Genomic DNA, 18,172 nt, shown 5'->3' with positions numbered 1-18,172 from the left:
TTATGAAACACCTAATACATGCAAAATAAATGTGAATGTAATTGTGTCTGTTCTTCTTCTCCAGTAACCTGTGTCTGTGGTGCCAGCATAAGACCTGACAGAGTCAGTCACACTAAGGGAAGGCTGTTGGGGGTTGTTTAGTGGTTTCTTTAAACACTATCTTTGACCTTCTCAACTTGTGGGACAGCCACTACCTGATTTTACAGAAGGAAGCAGGACTGCCCAGGCCAGATCACTGTTGGCGGTTTACCAATCACCTGCTTTATCTGCAGAGAAAATAATGGCAAGCTCCTGTGGCCAGGCTTAAATCCTGATAGCTGCAGAAAGTTGCCTCATAGAGACCTCAAGCCTCTCACCTGATACCATCTTGAACAGTTTCTTTCCCATCTTCTTAAAGAACTTTCTCTTCCTTCTTACCCCACACCTTCTCTTCTCTTCTCACAGACTTTTCCAAACTTAGCTGTCCCCCTTTTCTTTTACCTCACATGCACTCTTCAGCTTCCTCCAGGGTTGACTTCCTCTTCTCTACTCCATAGGTGAGACAGCAAGTAGCCTTTCTCAAGTCTCATCTTAGCTACTTATCCAGCAGCATATGTTGCTACTGGCCATTCCTCCCTTTCTGAAACACTCTCTTCCAGGCCTCCCACAGCTTCTCATATTCTAGGTTTCCTTGGACCCCTCTACTTGTTACTTCTCCAAATAGCCTCCTCCAGAACCCCAAGTCCCCATCCTGTGTCCTAGGCCCTCCTCAGTACTTCCATCCCCACCTACTATAAGCTTCTTTGGAGCTCCAGACTGATAGGACATCTACCTGCCATGTCTCAGAAAATACCCCAATCAACCTGCCAGTGTCCTTTACCTCAATACCAAGCCAAACCAGAATATAACATCCAATCCAGTGCACACACAGGCTGCGGTCAGAAGACCTGTTTCAAAGTTTTCACCTGCCCCTTTGTCTACCCCAAGCACTTCTGTGTCTTAACTCTGCAACTCTTCTGCCTTCACTTTACCTCCTCTGTAGGTGAAAACATTCTGGGGCTTTTCTTTGCTGTTAGGTAAACACGAGGTTCCTACATAAAGTCCTGTTTGATCAAATCCCTGCATAATTCTCCCTCCTCTTTTCCTGATTTTAATTTGTCAGATTTGCTCTTTCTTCTTCCTCTTAGGTTTTTCCCATATATATCATTAAACCCCAGTCAGTTTATGTGTCACTTCCATAGGAAAGTGACCCTTGTCCTTCCCTGTCCCAATTCCAATAACTACACAATTGGAGAGAGAAACAGCCTGCAAACCCCAGAAATACACAGCCCATCCAGCAAATACAGTGGTAATGGTAGTACCTCTCTGCTTGGTATTCTTGCTCACTGGAGTTCTAATTGGAGCCTGTTTGTAGGGATTGTGACTAAACAAGACTATTTTAAGTGAAAGGTTTTGCATTACATAATCAATAGTCACAGTACAAAGATTGTGTTTTATTACCTTTTAATAGACATAGATTTAATTGGTTAGATGAGAACATACAGAATATGCATAAAGGACTATATAGACACTAATTTCCTATTCCTTCCTCAGGGATCAGAATCTCCCATGATGATTGGCGAGTTAAGAAGTGACCTTGATGATGTTGACCCTTAGAAGACCGTGCCTAGCACCTGACAACACTGGGTGCTTGGCACCTCAAGAAACCAGAATCTGATCCTCAAAGCCCTTGGCGGAGCCTGGAGAGCTGGGAAAGTGTGACTCTGGAGGGCCATGTGCTCTGAAGGAAAGCTTTCTTTGGCCCCTAGAGGGTTGGGAGATGTTGGCAGACAAACTCCAGCAAGTGGACCCGAGTCCCGCATGTGGATTGACACTTGTGTGGAGACTAAGGAAACAGAGCTGCTGCCAAGCTCGTGTCCCATGAGCACACAAGAGAGGGGTAAGCGGTGGCTTTGTCTTCATTGCCACAAGAGAAACTCCTTTTTTTTATATTTTATGGGAAAAAGGCGAGCTGCCTTTTGGTGTGTGGGGAAAAATTTTAATGTTACAGTAATATTGAGTAGGAATATCCCATTTACAATGATGTAAAGATATGTGGTAAAAACTCCTTTTCACTGTAAAGTAGTGGCTGAAGAATTGCGTTTACATGGACCTTTGTATTTAATATGTCTCCCTCTCCATATAGCGTTGCCCATGGGTCTGGTTGAGAGCTCTGGGCTTAGGCTTGGACCTTGAGGAAAAGCTATCAGGAACAAAACTGGAACATTCACTAAGCTCTTGAAGGTACTTTCTGATACGATTAAGACTGAAAAGAGCAATAAAAACACTGTGTTCTGCAGAAGCACAGGCTGCACCCTTGGCCGTCAATCCTAAGGAAGTATGGTTGCTCACAAAACAGATTTTTTAAGTGAAATTAAAAGCACTTTCAGATAAAATTTTTATCCAGTTTGACTTCTTAAAATTTATCTTTTAGTGCTTGGAGACATATTGAATAAACTGTAGTCTCAAACCATGTGACCTGCAATCATTTGCTTTAACCTGATCAGATCTGCTGCGGCCCTTTAACATTGGCTGTATATGAAGTTAGGTATCTAGATTGGGAGTCACTGTTTTCTGAGTTTCATTATAAGTTTAATGCTGAGATTTACCTTGAAATTTTATTTCTCCTCAGTGATTAGTACTATAAAGGCAAGGTATAAGAGTGACTTACTCAGAAATCTATAAGAGTGACTGAATACTCATCCATTCAGTTATACTGCCCAATGTAGCATCATAGCTCATCAGATTCAGAGGCCTAGGGCAGTAGAGAAGAAGTGGAAAAAGACCTTTCCTGTATTGTGTACCTTTTATATGTTGAATTGCTTGGTTTCAGCCTTTTTTTGGCTTCAGATACACTTTCTGCTGTATTTTCCACTCACCATGTGCAGAGCTTGGGAACCTTGGGAAGTGCCAGATTACCAGTGTCAGCCAGAGTTGCCAAGTCAAAGAGGCCCAACCAGCCCCAAAGTGCCTTTCTGGTTGTTTTGCATCTGTGGGGGCACATAACAGAGGTGACAAGTTCCCTTCTGTGCACTTAGAATAGCCCTTTCTTCCACTGTCCCCTGCAAAAGTCCACTTGTGGAACTTTTGTGGCGAGCAGCCAGACCCATACCCAGGAGGAGATGGAAGGCCAGCATTGGAGAGAACTCTGCCTCCAAAGCACACAGATGAGTAGCAAATTTGGTATGATTCCAATGTTCTTATAATTTTGAATGTGAGGCTCTAAAGTTGATTTTAAATACCTGAACACCCCATGCTCTGCTACACACACGCACACACACACACCCAACACACACACACAAACACACTTCTCTCCATACCCATTTTTGCTGAAAGATTGTGTGAGACATGCATTGAAATGCTGGCGATGATATGTGTTGGGATATAGTTGCCAGCAACTGCACTCAGGAGCCCAAATCAGGAGTGAAATGGCCACTTCTAGTCCCTTATTTCCTATGGAAACGATGATGCCCTCCACCCTGTACCTGCCGTCTCTCCTCATGGGAAGCCACATCAGGATCGCTGTCCACTCTACGCTTTGATTCATTGTTATGTTGTTGCTGTGTTGCTGCAATGAGCATCATTTCTGCTTTACCAGCAACCACCCCATTTCCTGTGGCTGCAGTCAACAAACCTGCTGAGGACTGTTTTTAATGTCTTACCACAAAGTGACAATTGTGACAGGCTTGCCTTGGAAGAGTTGTCATTTTTACTGCCAATTTTTGGATGACGTTTTTATAATCTTTCACAAAGTCTGCAAATCAAGCAGGAATTGCACAACTTACTCAATGCTGTGTGTTCTCGAGAAGCGCCCTGAGTCCAGGCTGTTCGTGGGACCTGCAGGTACCCTGGGACAGATGAGCAAGCACCCTGTGAGCAGCTTGCCCACAGCTCTCCTGGCAGACTGGTGTGGCCACTGACAAAAGTTGAAAGACCTAGAGCACGAGCCATCAGGCGCATGTGGCTCACCTTTCCCTCCCTGCTGACATGGAGGCCTGTGCAGACCTCTGAGCTTCTGAACCAGCAGACTGGAATTTTCCTCTGCTACCTCTGTGTACAAAGTTTTGTTTATATAATTCCAAAAGAAAGTAGGTAAACTAGGGAGGAATCTTAATTCTAAGCTTGGGTCATGTGTACAAGAGATCTTAGCTTGTAAGAGTATAAAATAAATTTTCCAAAAATGAGTGAGTTAGTCTCACAGACATTTTTCTCCAAATACCACAATAGGTGCATGTGGGGAGCCGGATCACAAGGGTCTGAGGCACGGCCCTAGGTGGCGCTATGCTCCCTTCCCACACTCTGCTCTGACTGGTGGTCAGGGCCACTCTGCAGTAAGGATCTGTGGGTGTCCTGGCCCCTCTGAGATCTTCCTCTACCCAGGACTCCTTTGTAAAGCTCGGGCAAAGATGCCAAACTCAGGCTAATCGTCTATAGACATCCTCCTGGAGCTTTGGCTCGTCTTCCTTCTGTTCTCATTCCTTGTATCCTGGGTTGCTCACATGTGTCTCTCCCTGGTGTTATTCGAGATCCTTCCCTGCAGTCCAAGACCCTTCCTCATGAATCATGGAAACCAACTGCCAACTCTCTGTAAGAAACTGTTTAAGCACAACCATCAGTCTAGGCTTGGCATCAGTCCTGGGTCTTCAGGGAAAGGGCAAGGTGGGGAGGTGTAGTGGAACTAGAAATACAGATCTGATATTCATTATCATCCATTAACTAGCGAGCACTCTCACATACGACACCGAATTGTCAAAAGACAATCCATCACTTTTACATTGGCTGTGTGGAGGTAGACATTGCCTAAACACAGTGACCCTTGCCAACATTAGCTGGGGCTTGGAGGTCCTACACTGAATGGGATAACCATACTTTGTAAAGTGGATAAAGAACAAAACCATTTGCTACATGAATTGTATAGAGAGGCTTAGCAGAACAATGTTCCTCCAAACTGGATGGTACTCACTGCCTACTAATGATTCAAATCCAGCCCAAAATGAGTAGAATGAGTTTTACTAAGGGTCTTTAAAAAGCAGTAGATAATTATAGGGACTGTATTTACACAGCCTCCCTCACACTCTTGTTTATTCAGAGTCTCCCAAAAGACAGAAACTTTCCTTTAGTCTACCTGGAAAGCTTTTCATTCATATTACTCTAAATCTGGTATAGAAACCTACTGCCAGAAGAGATCACTGCAGGCTGAAATAGACATCCTGGAAAAGCTAGGTTTATCATGCTAGTCCTTGTTCTTCTCTGGGGTCCTGTGGACCTGGCAGACACCATCCCACCATGGAGCAGGGGGGCTTGTGCTGCAGTGTGTCACCAAGTGTAACTCCATGGCAGCAAGATAGTTGGAAAGCTAGTCACATGCCAGGCTTGGTTTCAAGTCAAGGACCTTGACTCCTTAGAAGCATCTGCAGGTTTGTGAACAGCGGTTCCATGAACATTCTCTGTGTTAGGCCCTGTCCTCTTGACTGGGGTCTGGGATGGGAACAGAGTTGGGAACTTGGGCTCCGTAGTGGAGCAGATCCTAGGATATGGGGCTTAGGATGGCTATATGTAGATATTCAGTGTGCTTCTGTAAGATGAGTATCCAGAGGGAGTTCCTGGTCTCCCTACCAGTCCCAGCTGAGCCAAGCACTCTCCTTCTCACTCAAATAAAACTACATAATCAACCTTGTTACAAAACCTGCAATAAATATCAAGTCACAAAAGCAAAACAGGTCAGAAAAGGTGCTTTCTATAATTATAAGGGCAACAGAGAATTGGTGTGAGTTGCACATCCCTGTAATCCTAGCTACTCATGAAGCTAAGATCTGAGGAACTCAGTTAAGGTCAAAGCAAGAAAGTCTTAGAGATTCTTACCTACAGTAAACTGCTCAAAAAGCTGGAAGTAGAGCTGTGGCTCAAGGGGTAGAGTGCTAGCCTTGAGCCAGAAAGGCTAAGGAACATCACTGAGGCCCTGAGTTCAAACCCTAGAACTGACACAAAGGCAACAGAGACCCAATGGATAGGTGAGTGTTAGTTCATTCTGATATTTATTCACATGTTGGCAGCTGATCCTTACACAGGCCACCTACACCCCTCACGTGTCCACCCAGCCTCCACAAGTGAGACCACCATGGGGAAGGCCCATGCCCCCAGGAAGAAGCTCTAGAGCAAGTAGGCTCTGGCTGCCTTCATACCCTGTTTCCTGCAGAAAAAGGTGCCGAACCTGCCACCTCCCTTTAAATTGCCTCACTTCCCACTGTGTGCCTGGCAGGCCCTCTTCCCTCTGGCTCTCTTTCTTCCATAAAATATGGCTGCCAGTGTACACGGTGTGGGGCCAGAATTCACCACCACCACCCCTGAAGCTCAGCCCTGGTCAGCACCACCCAGCAGGCCGCTCTACAGATGTCCTGAGGGCTGGATCCGGCAGCAGATGGCGGTGACTGTTACTGGTCCTTCCTCACCGGCCCTTTCTGTTTCCTCAGAATCCTGGTGCCTCACCACACAGGTGTTGTCCACAGGGAAAGCTCCCAGGGTGACTGAGGTCTCAGGATGGGCACTGCAGCTGGTCAGGGTCCAGCCTGCATCACAGCTCACGGTGACCTGCCAGAGTCCAGGGAAGACAAGTAAGGCCAGGTCCAGCATGCATGGTCAGGTCTCTAAGCTACCTGCTACACTGTCCCTCCCAGCAACCCTCAGTGGGGACCAAAGTGTGAACACCTGGCTTGGTTCTGCACCTCACACCCCGAAGGGGCTGTGTCCAACACTGCCCACCACTCCCTCAGGGTGCTTCAACCCCAGCCTACCAGGACACTGGGGCCCAGACAGACATCTCAACAAACCAAAGCCCCTCCCACTTCCCACTTCCCTACAAGCCACACCTCCCACAGCCTTCCACACCCAGTGATGGCAACTCCATCCCCCCAGCAGCTCCACAAGACCTTGCAACAGCCCTCCACTCCTTGTTGCAGCTCATCCCCAGACCAGAGCCACCACCCTCAGGTCCCAAACTCCTCCTGCCATGGCCTCTAGAGGCTAGCTCTCAGACTCCAAGAGTCCAAGTGTGACCTGCCCTCCCTTTAGGGACCTTTTTCCTTTGACTCTCCATGGTTGCTCAGGTGTTCCAACCCTGAACAAACTCATGGTAGGCTTCTTAAGTACAGAAGTATAACTGTGTGTTTGAGTGCGCACACGCATGCACGAGCATGCATACCAAACCTGGGGCTTGAACGCAAGAACTGAGCCACAGTTCCACTTCTAGCTTTTTTTGGTTAGTTAATTGGAGGTAAGATTTCATGGACTTTCCTGCCCAGGGTGGCTTTGAATCCAGTCCTCAGTTCTCAGATTCCTGAATAGCTAGGAATACAAATGTGAGCCTGCTTTGTTTTTTAAGGCAATACTGGGGTTTGAACTCATGAATGCTAAGCTGACACTTGACTACTTTAGTCATATGCCCCTGTTCCCTTTAGTTATTTTTCAGATAGGATCTCAGTTTTTGTTTTTGTTTTGTTTTTGTTTTTTGCCCAGCTGGCCCCAAGCTACATGCAGTTCTCTTACCCATACTCCCCCCCACACACACACACAGAGCCACTATTTCAGTTGTACCAACACACCCAGCTTATTTGCTTAGATGGGATTTCTTAACTTTTTGCCCCAGGAAGACTCTTGAGATCCTACTTCCTGTGAGTAGGAGGTGCAACAGGCACAGCATTACATTACTGTGTCAATCCTCAGCATTGCATTTCTTTTTTTTTTTTTTTTTTTTTTTTTTTTTCAGTTGTGGGGCCTGAACTCTGGGCCTGGGCGCTGTCCCTCAGCTCTTCAGCTCAAAGCTAGCGCTCTATCACTTGAGCTACAGCGCCACTTCTGGTTTTCTGGTGGTTTATTGGAGATAAGAGTTTCATGGACTTTCTTGCCCCGGCTGGCTTTGAACTACCATCCTCAGATCTCAGCCTCCTAAGTAGCTAAGATTACAGGCGTGAGCCACTGGCACCCGCTTGCATTTCTTTATAAAGTATTTATGTATGTTATCCTCAAAGGGATACAGGGGACCTGGAGAGCCAACCTTGCTAATCTGGACAGAAACAAAATCAAGCCTGCCACACACAGGAGAATGCTGTACAGGACAGCAGAGAGGCTCAGGTTTTCCCCACGGCTTGGACTGCCCCAAGAGGATGCAGGCCCCAGCCATCTCTACCCTACCTCCCACATCCCCAGCCCTTTACCTTCTCCAAGGGATTTACACGCCTGTACTTCGTTGTGCACAGCAGGCCCGGAGCATGGCAGCAGGAAGCATGGACACTGGCCTCCTTGTGCCCCGCACACCATCTGGGCTGATTAGGACCTTGTTTCCTTGTAGTATGTGGGTAGTCACCAAGATTCTCTATCCCCCAAAGGGAGCTGCAGCCTTGGGCAGAGGAGGGACAGCTCACACACTGGAATACCCGGGACCCTCTAGCTTTGTTCTCTTAACCACACCCCTTTCTCTGTAAGGATCAAAACCAGCAAAGCTCTGGAGCAGCTCTGAGTAGAACAGACTTTGGCTTGAGCAGCAGGACTTCCAGCATAGCTCTGCAGCTGACCTGACTTGTAGGACCTTGGGAGAGCAGCTCAACTGCTCTGAGCCATAGGTTCCTGGGAATCACATGGTCTCCCCTCCACCAAAGAAGGGGATCCATGGGGCAGAGTTCCCAGGACTAGATGTTCAACTGCTCCTCACCCCAACTCCCTCCCACCTCAGGTCTCTTCCTCATCCAAATCCATAAGTTCAGCATGAGCCTAGTTCTGTGGGTTTAGGAGTCATGTACACCTGGCTGTAAAATCATGGCCAGGTTGCTGGACTCCATGAATCAAGCCTCCGTTTCCCTGTTGACTCACGATAGCATTGACTAACAGGGTTGCTGCTAGGCTGAAGCAGGAACATGCCTGGGAAGTCCCCGTACTGCCCATGCAGGACCCGGGCTCTGCCACATTAGGGTTATGATAACCAGGACCACAGCCCTTGTCCCAGCTCTGGCTTTCCTAAAGGCACCCAGCAACTCTACCTGCAAATGGAACTTGGCATGGACTACGCAGTGAGTGCCTGTGGTTCTGCAGCTTTGCCAAAGGCCAGGATTCCTGCCAGGCCAGCAGCCACATGGAGCTCTTGTTCTGGACAAGGCTCCAGCCACTGGGCTGGATCTGACTGCTGCGAATCCTAATCCAGCCAGCTTTTAACCCCACCTAACCCTTACTATTCCAGAAACTTCCTACTCCCAACTTAACTGTCTAAGATAAGCTCCTGAGCTAGTGATTCAAGATAATTTCCACAGTCCCCCCAAAACCTCCCTGATACCAAACTCTATCTGAGCCTGCTCTAGTCTAAGAACCAAAGTCCCTAGCTCCAATGAGGGGCCCTAACCCATGACTTCCAGCCACTCTCCTGGGCAGGTTTGTTATAGAAAGTCTACAGAACAGAGAAAGGACTTCAGAGTGATGGTCGATGGCAGTGGCCACCAGAATGCATACTATTCCAGGCTAACAGCTGAGCACTCATGATGAGGAAACTAAGGCACAGGGCTGATAAGGAACTTGCCAGCTACTGAGTGGCAGTTGGAATCAACCTGAGCTGTGCCCCACTTCTGACAGGCCTGAACTATGGCTCCCCACCACACAGCTGGTAAACAGCTCCTGGTGCCCAGGCCGGAGCCCATCTGCCATCCCTCTCATCGCTGCCACTGAGGAAGGGGAGGAAAAGTGAAGAGAGGGAGAGGTGAACCTACCCAAGGCTACATAGCATGCAAGTTGCAGATCCTGTTTGGCTATGGGTCCTGAGGCTCCCAAATCATCTGCTCAGACTCATGGGAACCAAGTGTGTGGGACACGTCTCCTGAGCAGCAGGAGATAGGGCATCCTCCTCACCCTGCACCCAGCCCCTACCTGTGAGGACTTGGTCAGGATCCGGGCAGTGGATGTAGGTCTTCAGCCCCACCAAGAATGAAGGAGTTGTGTGGATGCTGCAGTTGGCTCGGGGGAGCAGGCAGCATCTGGCCACCGCAGAAACCTGGCTATCTCCAAATGCCATGCAAATGCGTCTGTTCCCTAGGAACTGAGAATCCAAGAGAGAAATGGGAGCCTGTTGTGAAGAGGTTTGGGGCCTGGGGAACCCTGAGGGACCCCGTCTGCAAGTTCTGGTTCCTGAGCCCTCAGCACTGCTTGGCACCAGGCAGGCTGTTCTGCCTAGCCTTACTTGGAACCATGATCCCCAGATCTCTCCAGAGTAGTTACCATAATAGTCACCTGACTTGGACATGTCTTAAGGCAAGGCAGAAAGCCTAACTCACCACTCTCCTTTCCCTCCTGTGCTCATGTGGGTTTTGTCTATGCTGAGACCCCTCTTAACCCTCCCCCCGCCCCCGCAGGGGGATCTGGCTCTGCCCAGGCCCTTAAAATTTAGATAAGGATTGGAATCCAGAGGACAGAGGATTGGACACACAGAGTGTGCAGCTCACCCTCACACGCTCGCCCTGCCGCTTCCCACTCTGGGAGAAACTGGAGCAGCCCAGCAGCTCCTCCTCCGGGTCACAGTGAGCCTCAGCAGCGTGTGTGAGCCTGGGGCTCCAGGATGCTGACCACACAGTCCTGCAGAACAGCTGTCCACCTGCAATAAGACCATGATAAGGAGTCTCTTGGGGAGCACCAGGAGACTCCAGAGAAAGCTTCAGTCCAAGGTGAGGGAAAGGAGCTAAGATATCACATGAAACTTTTAGGTAAAACTTCAGTGTTGTAACAATGCTCCCATTCCCCCAGTCCTATCTGAGGACAGTCCTTCTGTAGACATGGTTGGGGATTGTCACTTCCACACAGGCCTCTCACACCCCAGGCTGGCCTCTGCCTAACCACCTGCCCAGCTCACCTGTTTCCTGAGTGTGGGGGGGCAGTGCAGCCAACAGGTTGGGGGTCTTGAATCGCTCCGCCTCCGGGAACCAGGTGTCATTGATAGTATTGCTGATAGCATAGTGGATCAGCCTCTGCCTCAGCTCAGCCACAGTGAGGTTTGGCTGGGCAGTGAGCAACAGGGCTGCAAGGCCTGTGGGGGAGGGAGAGGTCAGACAAGGTGATAGCCTGGCCTTCCATCCTAGCTGGGAACTCCTTTTAGGACACAAATGCTCACACATGCACACATGATGTGATCTTCCCAAAATGAAGCCACCTGCAATCCCTTGCGTACTGAAAGCTAGAAAGTAACACATCTTGTTCTCCTACCTCTAGGCCTTGGTATTGGCCATTGTGTTCACCAGGTGAACACCTGTTTATACTCCAAAACCCTGTGATGTAAAATGCACCGTCAAAATCGGCTCTGCCCATTTGGTCCTCCTGCTTCATAGCCTGGCGTATGGAGGATCTGGGCAAAGAGGCCACTGGAATCTTAGTGGTCTGGAGAGTAGTATAGTGACTCACCAGCCACATGGGCAGCCGCCTGCGAAGTTCCACTCTGCGTTACATAGCAAACATTACAGTCTTTGGAGGCACTGACAATGCGTTTCCCAGGAGCAAAGATGTCCACACAGGATCCATAGTTGGTCCCTAGAGGACCCTGGATGAGTGGCTGGTCCTGGGAATCGATAGCTCCAACAGTGATGACCTGGAATGTGGCAGACAAAGAGCTGAGGGAAAGGCTGCAAGGGTAGACTGATAACTCCTATACTACCTGTTTGAGCCCCATGTAAATGTCTCCTCCTGAGGAAAATCTGGCACCTGAGTACAGCTGATACCCTAGCCTGTCCCAGGACTGCTACAGGATGCAGACACTACTCCCCATACCCCATGGAGATTGTACTTAATGGGGAGACAAATTTTAGTGTGGTTATCACTCTGCTGTGGGGCAACACACAAGAGCAAGACTGGTACCAGTGGTGTTAGGTTGAGCATTTCTTGGAGCCCCTGTTGACCCAGAGGTTGAGTGTGGGGAATAAGGGGAGGTGGCAGGGGAACATCCTGGCCGATTTGCCTCTGCACCTTCCCCCATCAGGGCCCAGGAGTTCTGGAAATGGGACAGGCATCCTCCCCTTGGTACTTCTGGGCCCAGACAAGCCCCATACAAAGCAGTGGCTTTTCAAATGTCAATCAGGACAGGAGGCAAGGCACAGATGGAGGATTTGATTGGTGGGGGTAATATGGGGGTATGTTTTGAAGGTGGGACAGGATTAGCCCCACCCCTTTTTACACTGGGGGTGGAGGCTGGGCCTCTGACAACCTGCAAGGCAGGACATGAGCAGGAAGCCCTGCTGGCACCTACCTCAGGAGACGACGCTGGAGAGTAGGCACAGGCATCTCTCTGAAAGTTGCCCGCAGCGGCCACCAGCACTGCTCCAGCCCTTGCCAGGAGTGTGCAGGCACTGTTGATGCTCTGGCTGTACCCACTCACCAGGGGCAGCAGCACTACCATGCGCTTGGAGGGATTGGAGACCAGCTTTTTCCAAAGAAACTCCAAGCCTGAGCGAACAAAGATGACTGAGAACAAGATGTCTGCCCGGAGAGGAACACACTTCCTTCCCCCAACCCCTTCCCTCCAAAACAGCAGTGATGCTCATTATTGACAACTCGATGACCCAATGATGGGTGAAATGCATCTGGCCAAAGTGGCTGCTGGAGTCTGCCACTCACCCATGACGATGCCGCTGACCGTGCCCTTCCCTTTACAGTTGAGCACACGCAGGCTGTGTATGTTGATGTCCTTGGCCACACCAACACTCTGACCATTGACCAGGGCTGCCAGGTGGGTGCCATGGCTTTCACAATTGCCGTCCTGCTCCACCAACACAAGGACCAGATGAGAAAGCCACCTGCCCCATGATTTCCCAACAGACCCTGGATGGACTACAATGCCCACCCTTCCTCACCTACAGCTGTGGAGTGGAAATGGATGGTGATGGCTGGAGAGGGTGGCCATGGTGGTCCTTACCTTCCCCCAGGATGGGGCTGGGGAAGGGTGGCTCACCTGTGTCCTGGGCGCATGGGTGCTCAGCCACACCTCCTCAGGCACTCTCTCAAAGTTAGAGATGATGATCCTGCCCTTGATTTCCCGGTGATTAGTCTGGATGCTAGTGTCCAAGAGATACACCTCCACAGGGTCGTCCTGGTCTTCCCATGGTGACATTTGTGTTAGAGGAGAAAGAGGAGAACCGGGAGGGTGAGGTTATGTAGTTCACGTATATCAATGATGGCATGCTCTGCTTACTAATTGTGGGCACTGTTTCAAGGACTGTAGATGAACTCAATCTTCTAAAAGTCCTCCCAAGCTACCTGCTAGTGGGACTATGTTACTGAGGAGGCCAGTGAGACATAGAAATGGGGAGCTGTCCTAAGCCATGTATCTGGCCAATGAGATTGAATCAGGAAACTCCCTAATAGCATGCTGCCTGTTACTGGGTCTTGTTAGCAACTCAAATGGCCCAGCTCCACCTTGAGCTCTGTCATTGGCTGGGGGCAACCCAGGAGGCAGGGCCTCAGTGCCTGCTCCTACTACTGGTTCTCCTGAGGCAGGATTACAGCAGCACAAGCTCTATGGTTGCCCTTGTGACCAACTCAAACTGCAGTTCATGAAACCAGAAATTCAAATTCAAGAGATCAGTCATGCCACACTCCCTCAGAAGGTTCTGGATAAGAAGCCTCACTGGCCTTATCTTCCTTCTTATGGTTTGTGGCCACCTTCAAGTTCTGCCTGTTTCCTCCCATTTCCAGTTCTTACAAGGTTTGGGTTTGAGCATGAACAACAGGCTTGTTACCTGGGCCCTGGGGCCTCTCTCTGAATGGGACAGCACAAGGCCTGGCCAGCCTGCTTTATCCCGTCTGTATGGTACCTGCTTTACCCTGTCCTAGTCCAACAGTTCCTAAAGGGTCTCTTCCAGCCAATCCCTTAAGAAGACGAGAAGAGGCTCCCTAGCCCTCTCCCCCACTAATCCAGGAAAGGAGGAGGCCATCTTGGGCATCCCCAGGGGCCAGGATGGGAACCATGTCTACTTTGAACCTGCAGGAGAGCTAGTCACCAGTGACCTAAGAAAAAGACATGCGTATCCTTTTAGACCTATCTTGAGGCTACAGGTATGGTGCAAGTGGTAACCTAACAAACATGAGGCCTTAGATTCAAATTCCAGTACCACCACCATACCTTATCTGGAAAAGAGGTCTTTCAAGGGAGACCTCATCCAGGATGAACCAGTGGTACTAAATCCAGTGCAGTGTGGCCTCACACAAGAATGAAAAGGAAGGCTGGGCACAGTGTCTCCTATCTGTAATCCCTGCTATTTGTGAGTCAGAGAATGGGTAGATCAAAGCCAGCCCAGGCAAAACGTTCACAAGACCACATCTCAACTGATAGGTAGGCGCAGTAGCACAAGACTGTCATCCAAGCTACTCAGCAACCATAACAAGGAGATTGTGGTCCAGGTTCTGGAGTCAGTTTGACAACTTACCTTAAAAAAAAAGAAGAAGAATGTATAAATGTCTCAAGTGGTAAAGGACCTGCCTAGCAAGTATGAGCCCCTCAGTGCAAAGCCTAAGACTGTGAGGGAGAAAACAAAAGAATGAAGTTTTGCACCAGTATCTCATGCCTGTAATTCTAGCTACTCAGAAAGGAGTATCAACAGTTCGCAGCCGACCTGGGCAGTGAAGTCCTCTAAATTCCATCTCCAATTCACTAGTAAAAAGGCAAGAGATCTGGCTCAAGTGGCAGTGTGCCAGGGTGAATGAGTAAGCTCATGGGAAGTCCCGAATTTAAGCCATAATATCACCAATAGAATGAGTACACAAAGAGAAAGATAGATGGAAAAAAGAATGGTGAGAGGAAAAAGCAAGAAACCACACAATGATGGGAAGATGGGGCCGAGGCAAAATGACAGCCCGCCAATACCACCCACCTTCCAGTCCTGAAGACACTGCCTCTCCTTCATCTCCTTGAGCCTCTAAACACTCAGTGAGGAGGTCAGTGCTGATCACGGCCTACTCACAGCTGAGGGAAAGGCCCAGAAAGGGAGGTGGCTCCTCAGACCCTGAGATCCGTGGATAAGAAGAAGGCGTTGGGCTCAGCCCCCAGATCTGAGGCCCAGCACCAAACCAAACCCAGATCTGCAGAGGCTCGTCCAACACTACAGGGTCCAGCCAGACTTCTGATCCTCTGCCTTCCCCAGCTCCCTGTCACTGTGACACCCACCCAGACACAGCCATTTTCCCAGCCTCCACTTCCTCCCTCTGCACAGGCAGAGGGAAATGGGGCAGAGATGCTTGGAGGCCAGGGAAACAGACCTAGATGGGGGAAGCTCTGTTTTGAGGACTGAGAGTTACAGAGACCAGAGACTGTAAGTCACAGTCAAGTCCAGCCTCCTCCTCTGGCAAGAGTGGCCTGCTAGAGAGAAGATGAGAAAAGGAATTATGAAGGTGGTTATTCAGGCACCAGTGGCTCAGGCCTGTAATCCTAGCTACTCAGCTGAGATCTGAGGGTGGTTGTTCAAAGCCCAGCCTGGACAGGAAAGTCTATGGGATTCTTATTCCCAATTAGCCAGGAACAATCTAGAAGTAGAGCTTTGTCTCAAGTGGCAGAGTAAAAAAGCTAAGGTATAGCACCCATATCTTGAGTTCAAGGCTCTGATTAAAAAAATTTAAAAAGCTGGGAACTGGTGGCTCATGCCTATAATCCTAGCTACTCAGAAGGCTGAGATCTGAGGATAACGATTCAAAGCCAGCCTGGACAGGAAAAGCTGTGAGACTCTTATCTCCAATAAACCACCAGAAAACAGAAGTGGCGCTGTTGCTCAAGTGGTAGATCGCTAGCCTTGAGCTGAAGAGCTGAGGGACAGTGCTCAGGCTCAGAATTCACGCCCTATGACTAACAACCACCGCCAACAACAACAACAAAATTAAAAAGGTAGAAAAGAGGACCTTAGGCAAATGTCCCTGCATTGTGCACAGAGCACCAGGAGGGGGTGCCGTCTAGAGCAGGGAGAGGAGAGGACAGAGAGAAGATGGGTGGGTGTGGTTCCATTCTAGGAAGATGGCGGCCATGACAGCTGAGGTCTTACTGTGGTGGTTCAAGCTATACAACTGGATCCACTCAGGAGAAATCCGACGCATGTTCCACAGGACATTGTGATAATAGTTCCACTGAGGGGAAATCACGTTCCGTCCCCACATGACGCTCTGCCCAAAGGCGAAGGAGTCCTCCTCGATGTATGTCACCTCCCTCAGCCTCAGGACCTGAGGATGCCAAGGACACAGAGTCTCAGTTTTATAAGTCACTTAGCCAGCAGTACCTAGCCCTCACCCCATGGGATCACATGAGTACTCCCCAGCCTGGCTCACTGTATCCCACAGCCCCCTCCAGAGGACAAAGCCAGGGTCCTCACTCCTCTCCTAGGCTTGGAGGAGGTAGTGGGGGGAGCTGGGACCAGTGTTCCCACAACTGGCAGCTGAGCCCACGTGAGGGGCAGGAGGGATTCAGCTTCCACATCCCATCTGGGAGCCAGGCAGTGCCAGTTCTAGGCAGGCTGGACAGTGGGGGAAGTCCCTTGGGCCAGGACTCCATGCTCACATCAGGATGTCAGCAGTAGTCATCCTGTATGTCCACTCCCTTCCTGCATCTTTTCTGTCCTCAGACCACAATGCCAGGCCCCCTGGTAGTGGCTTCTGGGTGCTTAGCCAATGGGGGGAGGGGCACCAGCAGGAATTGAGGGTAATGTGTGTGGGCTCAGCCCCCTCTCTGTCCTGGAGCATACCCCACTCTCTCATCTTTGTTGTGGACCCAGGCTGCAATGTACCAGTACAAGGACACTGGCCAGCTGGGCCAGCAGCTGGGATCCCAGCTCCCCCGTGTGGGACTGTGTGATCCCTCTGCACTGGGATCCCTCCTGCTTCAAATGAGGGTGAATAGACAAAGTACCATAGGGGAATTGGCCAGGCTAACAAGGAAGCTGCCTGAAGAGGCTGGCATCACTGGCATCATTGAACTACAGACCCTCAGGACTCAGTAAGTGTCTGCTGTCCCCTGAGTGTCCGCCAGGGGGCATGCACAGGCCTCTCCCCAGCCTGAAGAAATGCATGCCTGAGCCGGGTCTCACCATGTCCAGTGCACCCATGTTGTCCATCTTCATCAGGGCGCCAGGAAAGAGGTCTTTGAAGATGTGTAGCACTTTGAACATGAAGCCCTGGCTGGAAGCCTGGCTCTTCAGGCGTTGGATAATACTCTCCATCTGGGGCATTGGGAATTCCTTAAACACCACCAGGTAGGTGTTGGGCACCTTCCAGGAGCTCTAGCCCCAAGGGAGGAAAAAGAGCATGAGAGCATAGAAAGAAAGACCCCGTCCCTGTCTACAGATCAACCTAGAGCCAAAGAGACCCAGGACATAAAAAGACTACAGATACCAGCTGACTCAGTGAGGCTTAAACCTCTCCACAACACACACAAAGCCCCACTGACATCACCCACAACAGATCCACACACTTCCAAACATGGCGTCTATCCCCTAGGGGAACTGTGGGTGACCCTCAGCACTCATGTGAGCGTACAGCGAGCTGGCTCCACCCTGACCACTTCCACGACCTCCTGCCTCTAGATACAGCCGGGTACTGCGTGAGCCCCTGCAGCTCCAGCTGTCCCAGGTCCCCACCAGGTGCACCAAGTCGGTGGCCGAATGAACAGAAGGATCTCCGGGATCTTCACTTCAGATCTTTCCTTACACTGGAGAAACTGAGACCAGAGAAGAAGAAGAAATGGCATCCACACAAGCCCTCACCCCCCACCTTCCACCCTCACCTCAGAACTCCGATATATGATGGGTGTGGACCTGTGCTGAAGCTCCGACCCCTCTGGCAGCTCTTGGGCTTCGGCCCTTGAGGGGCTCAGCAGCAGCAGCAGCAGCAGCAGGGGTGGCAATGGCCACCGTGACCACCCAGAGCCGTTGGTGCCCATGGAGTGGGAGGAAAGGTTTGTGCCCTGGCGCTGACACCCAGAGCCAGGACCCATGAGGACCAAGCACATGGCCACGCCGGGCAGCCGGGCTATCTGACTCACTGTGTGGCATCTGCCTGCAGCCCAGCATCTCCAAGTCGGGTGAAACCTAGGCTGCATAATGCTGTACACCTGGAACCCAGGATGGTCCCATCTGATTAAATACTAATGGAGCCCACCCCCTTCCTC

The 18,172-nt window shown here is 50.1% G+C and overlaps 2 protein-coding genes across 3 annotated transcripts in view; one reads left to right on the top strand and one right to left on the bottom strand.

Moving 5' to 3' along the window:
- Nucleotides 1-4,202, top strand: part of Usp24 (ubiquitin specific peptidase 24) — a 125,390-nt gene extending 121,188 nt beyond the window's left edge. For both annotated transcript variants that reach the window (XM_069987136.1, XM_069987134.1), the window contains exon 68: nucleotides 1,573-4,202. In XM_069987136.1, coding sequence (XP_069843237.1) covers nucleotides 1,573-1,635 — 63 coding nt within the window. In that variant the 3' untranslated portion in view covers nucleotides 1,636-4,202. The remainder of the gene's footprint in view (nucleotides 1-1,572) is intronic.
- Nucleotides 4,203-10,427: 6,225 nt separating this feature from the next.
- LOC138803518 (proprotein convertase subtilisin/kexin type 9-like) lies at nucleotides 10,428-18,013 on the bottom strand. The gene is made up of 10 exons (XM_069987627.1): nucleotides 17,789-18,013; nucleotides 17,094-17,285; nucleotides 16,794-16,886; nucleotides 16,059-16,233; nucleotides 12,983-13,125; nucleotides 12,649-12,790; nucleotides 12,281-12,477; nucleotides 11,443-11,626; nucleotides 10,898-11,071; nucleotides 10,428-10,642 (listed from the first exon to the last, which is right to left on the bottom strand). The coding sequence occupies exons 1-10, from the start codon at nucleotides 18,011-18,013 to the stop codon at nucleotides 10,428-10,430; spliced, it is 1,740 nt and encodes a 579-aa protein (XP_069843728.1).
- Between the last annotated feature and the right edge of the window lie 159 nt (nucleotides 18,014-18,172).

Source organism: Dipodomys merriami, unplaced genomic scaffold (assembly GCF_024711535.1).
Source record: "Dipodomys merriami isolate MVZ:Mamm:240054 unplaced genomic scaffold, mDipMer1.0.p SCAF_34, whole genome shotgun sequence".
Classification (NCBI taxonomy): Eukaryota; Metazoa; Chordata; class Mammalia; order Rodentia; family Heteromyidae; genus Dipodomys; species Dipodomys merriami.
Note: the sequence above shows the minus strand (reverse complement) of the source record. Positions and strands in the feature narration are given on the sequence as shown.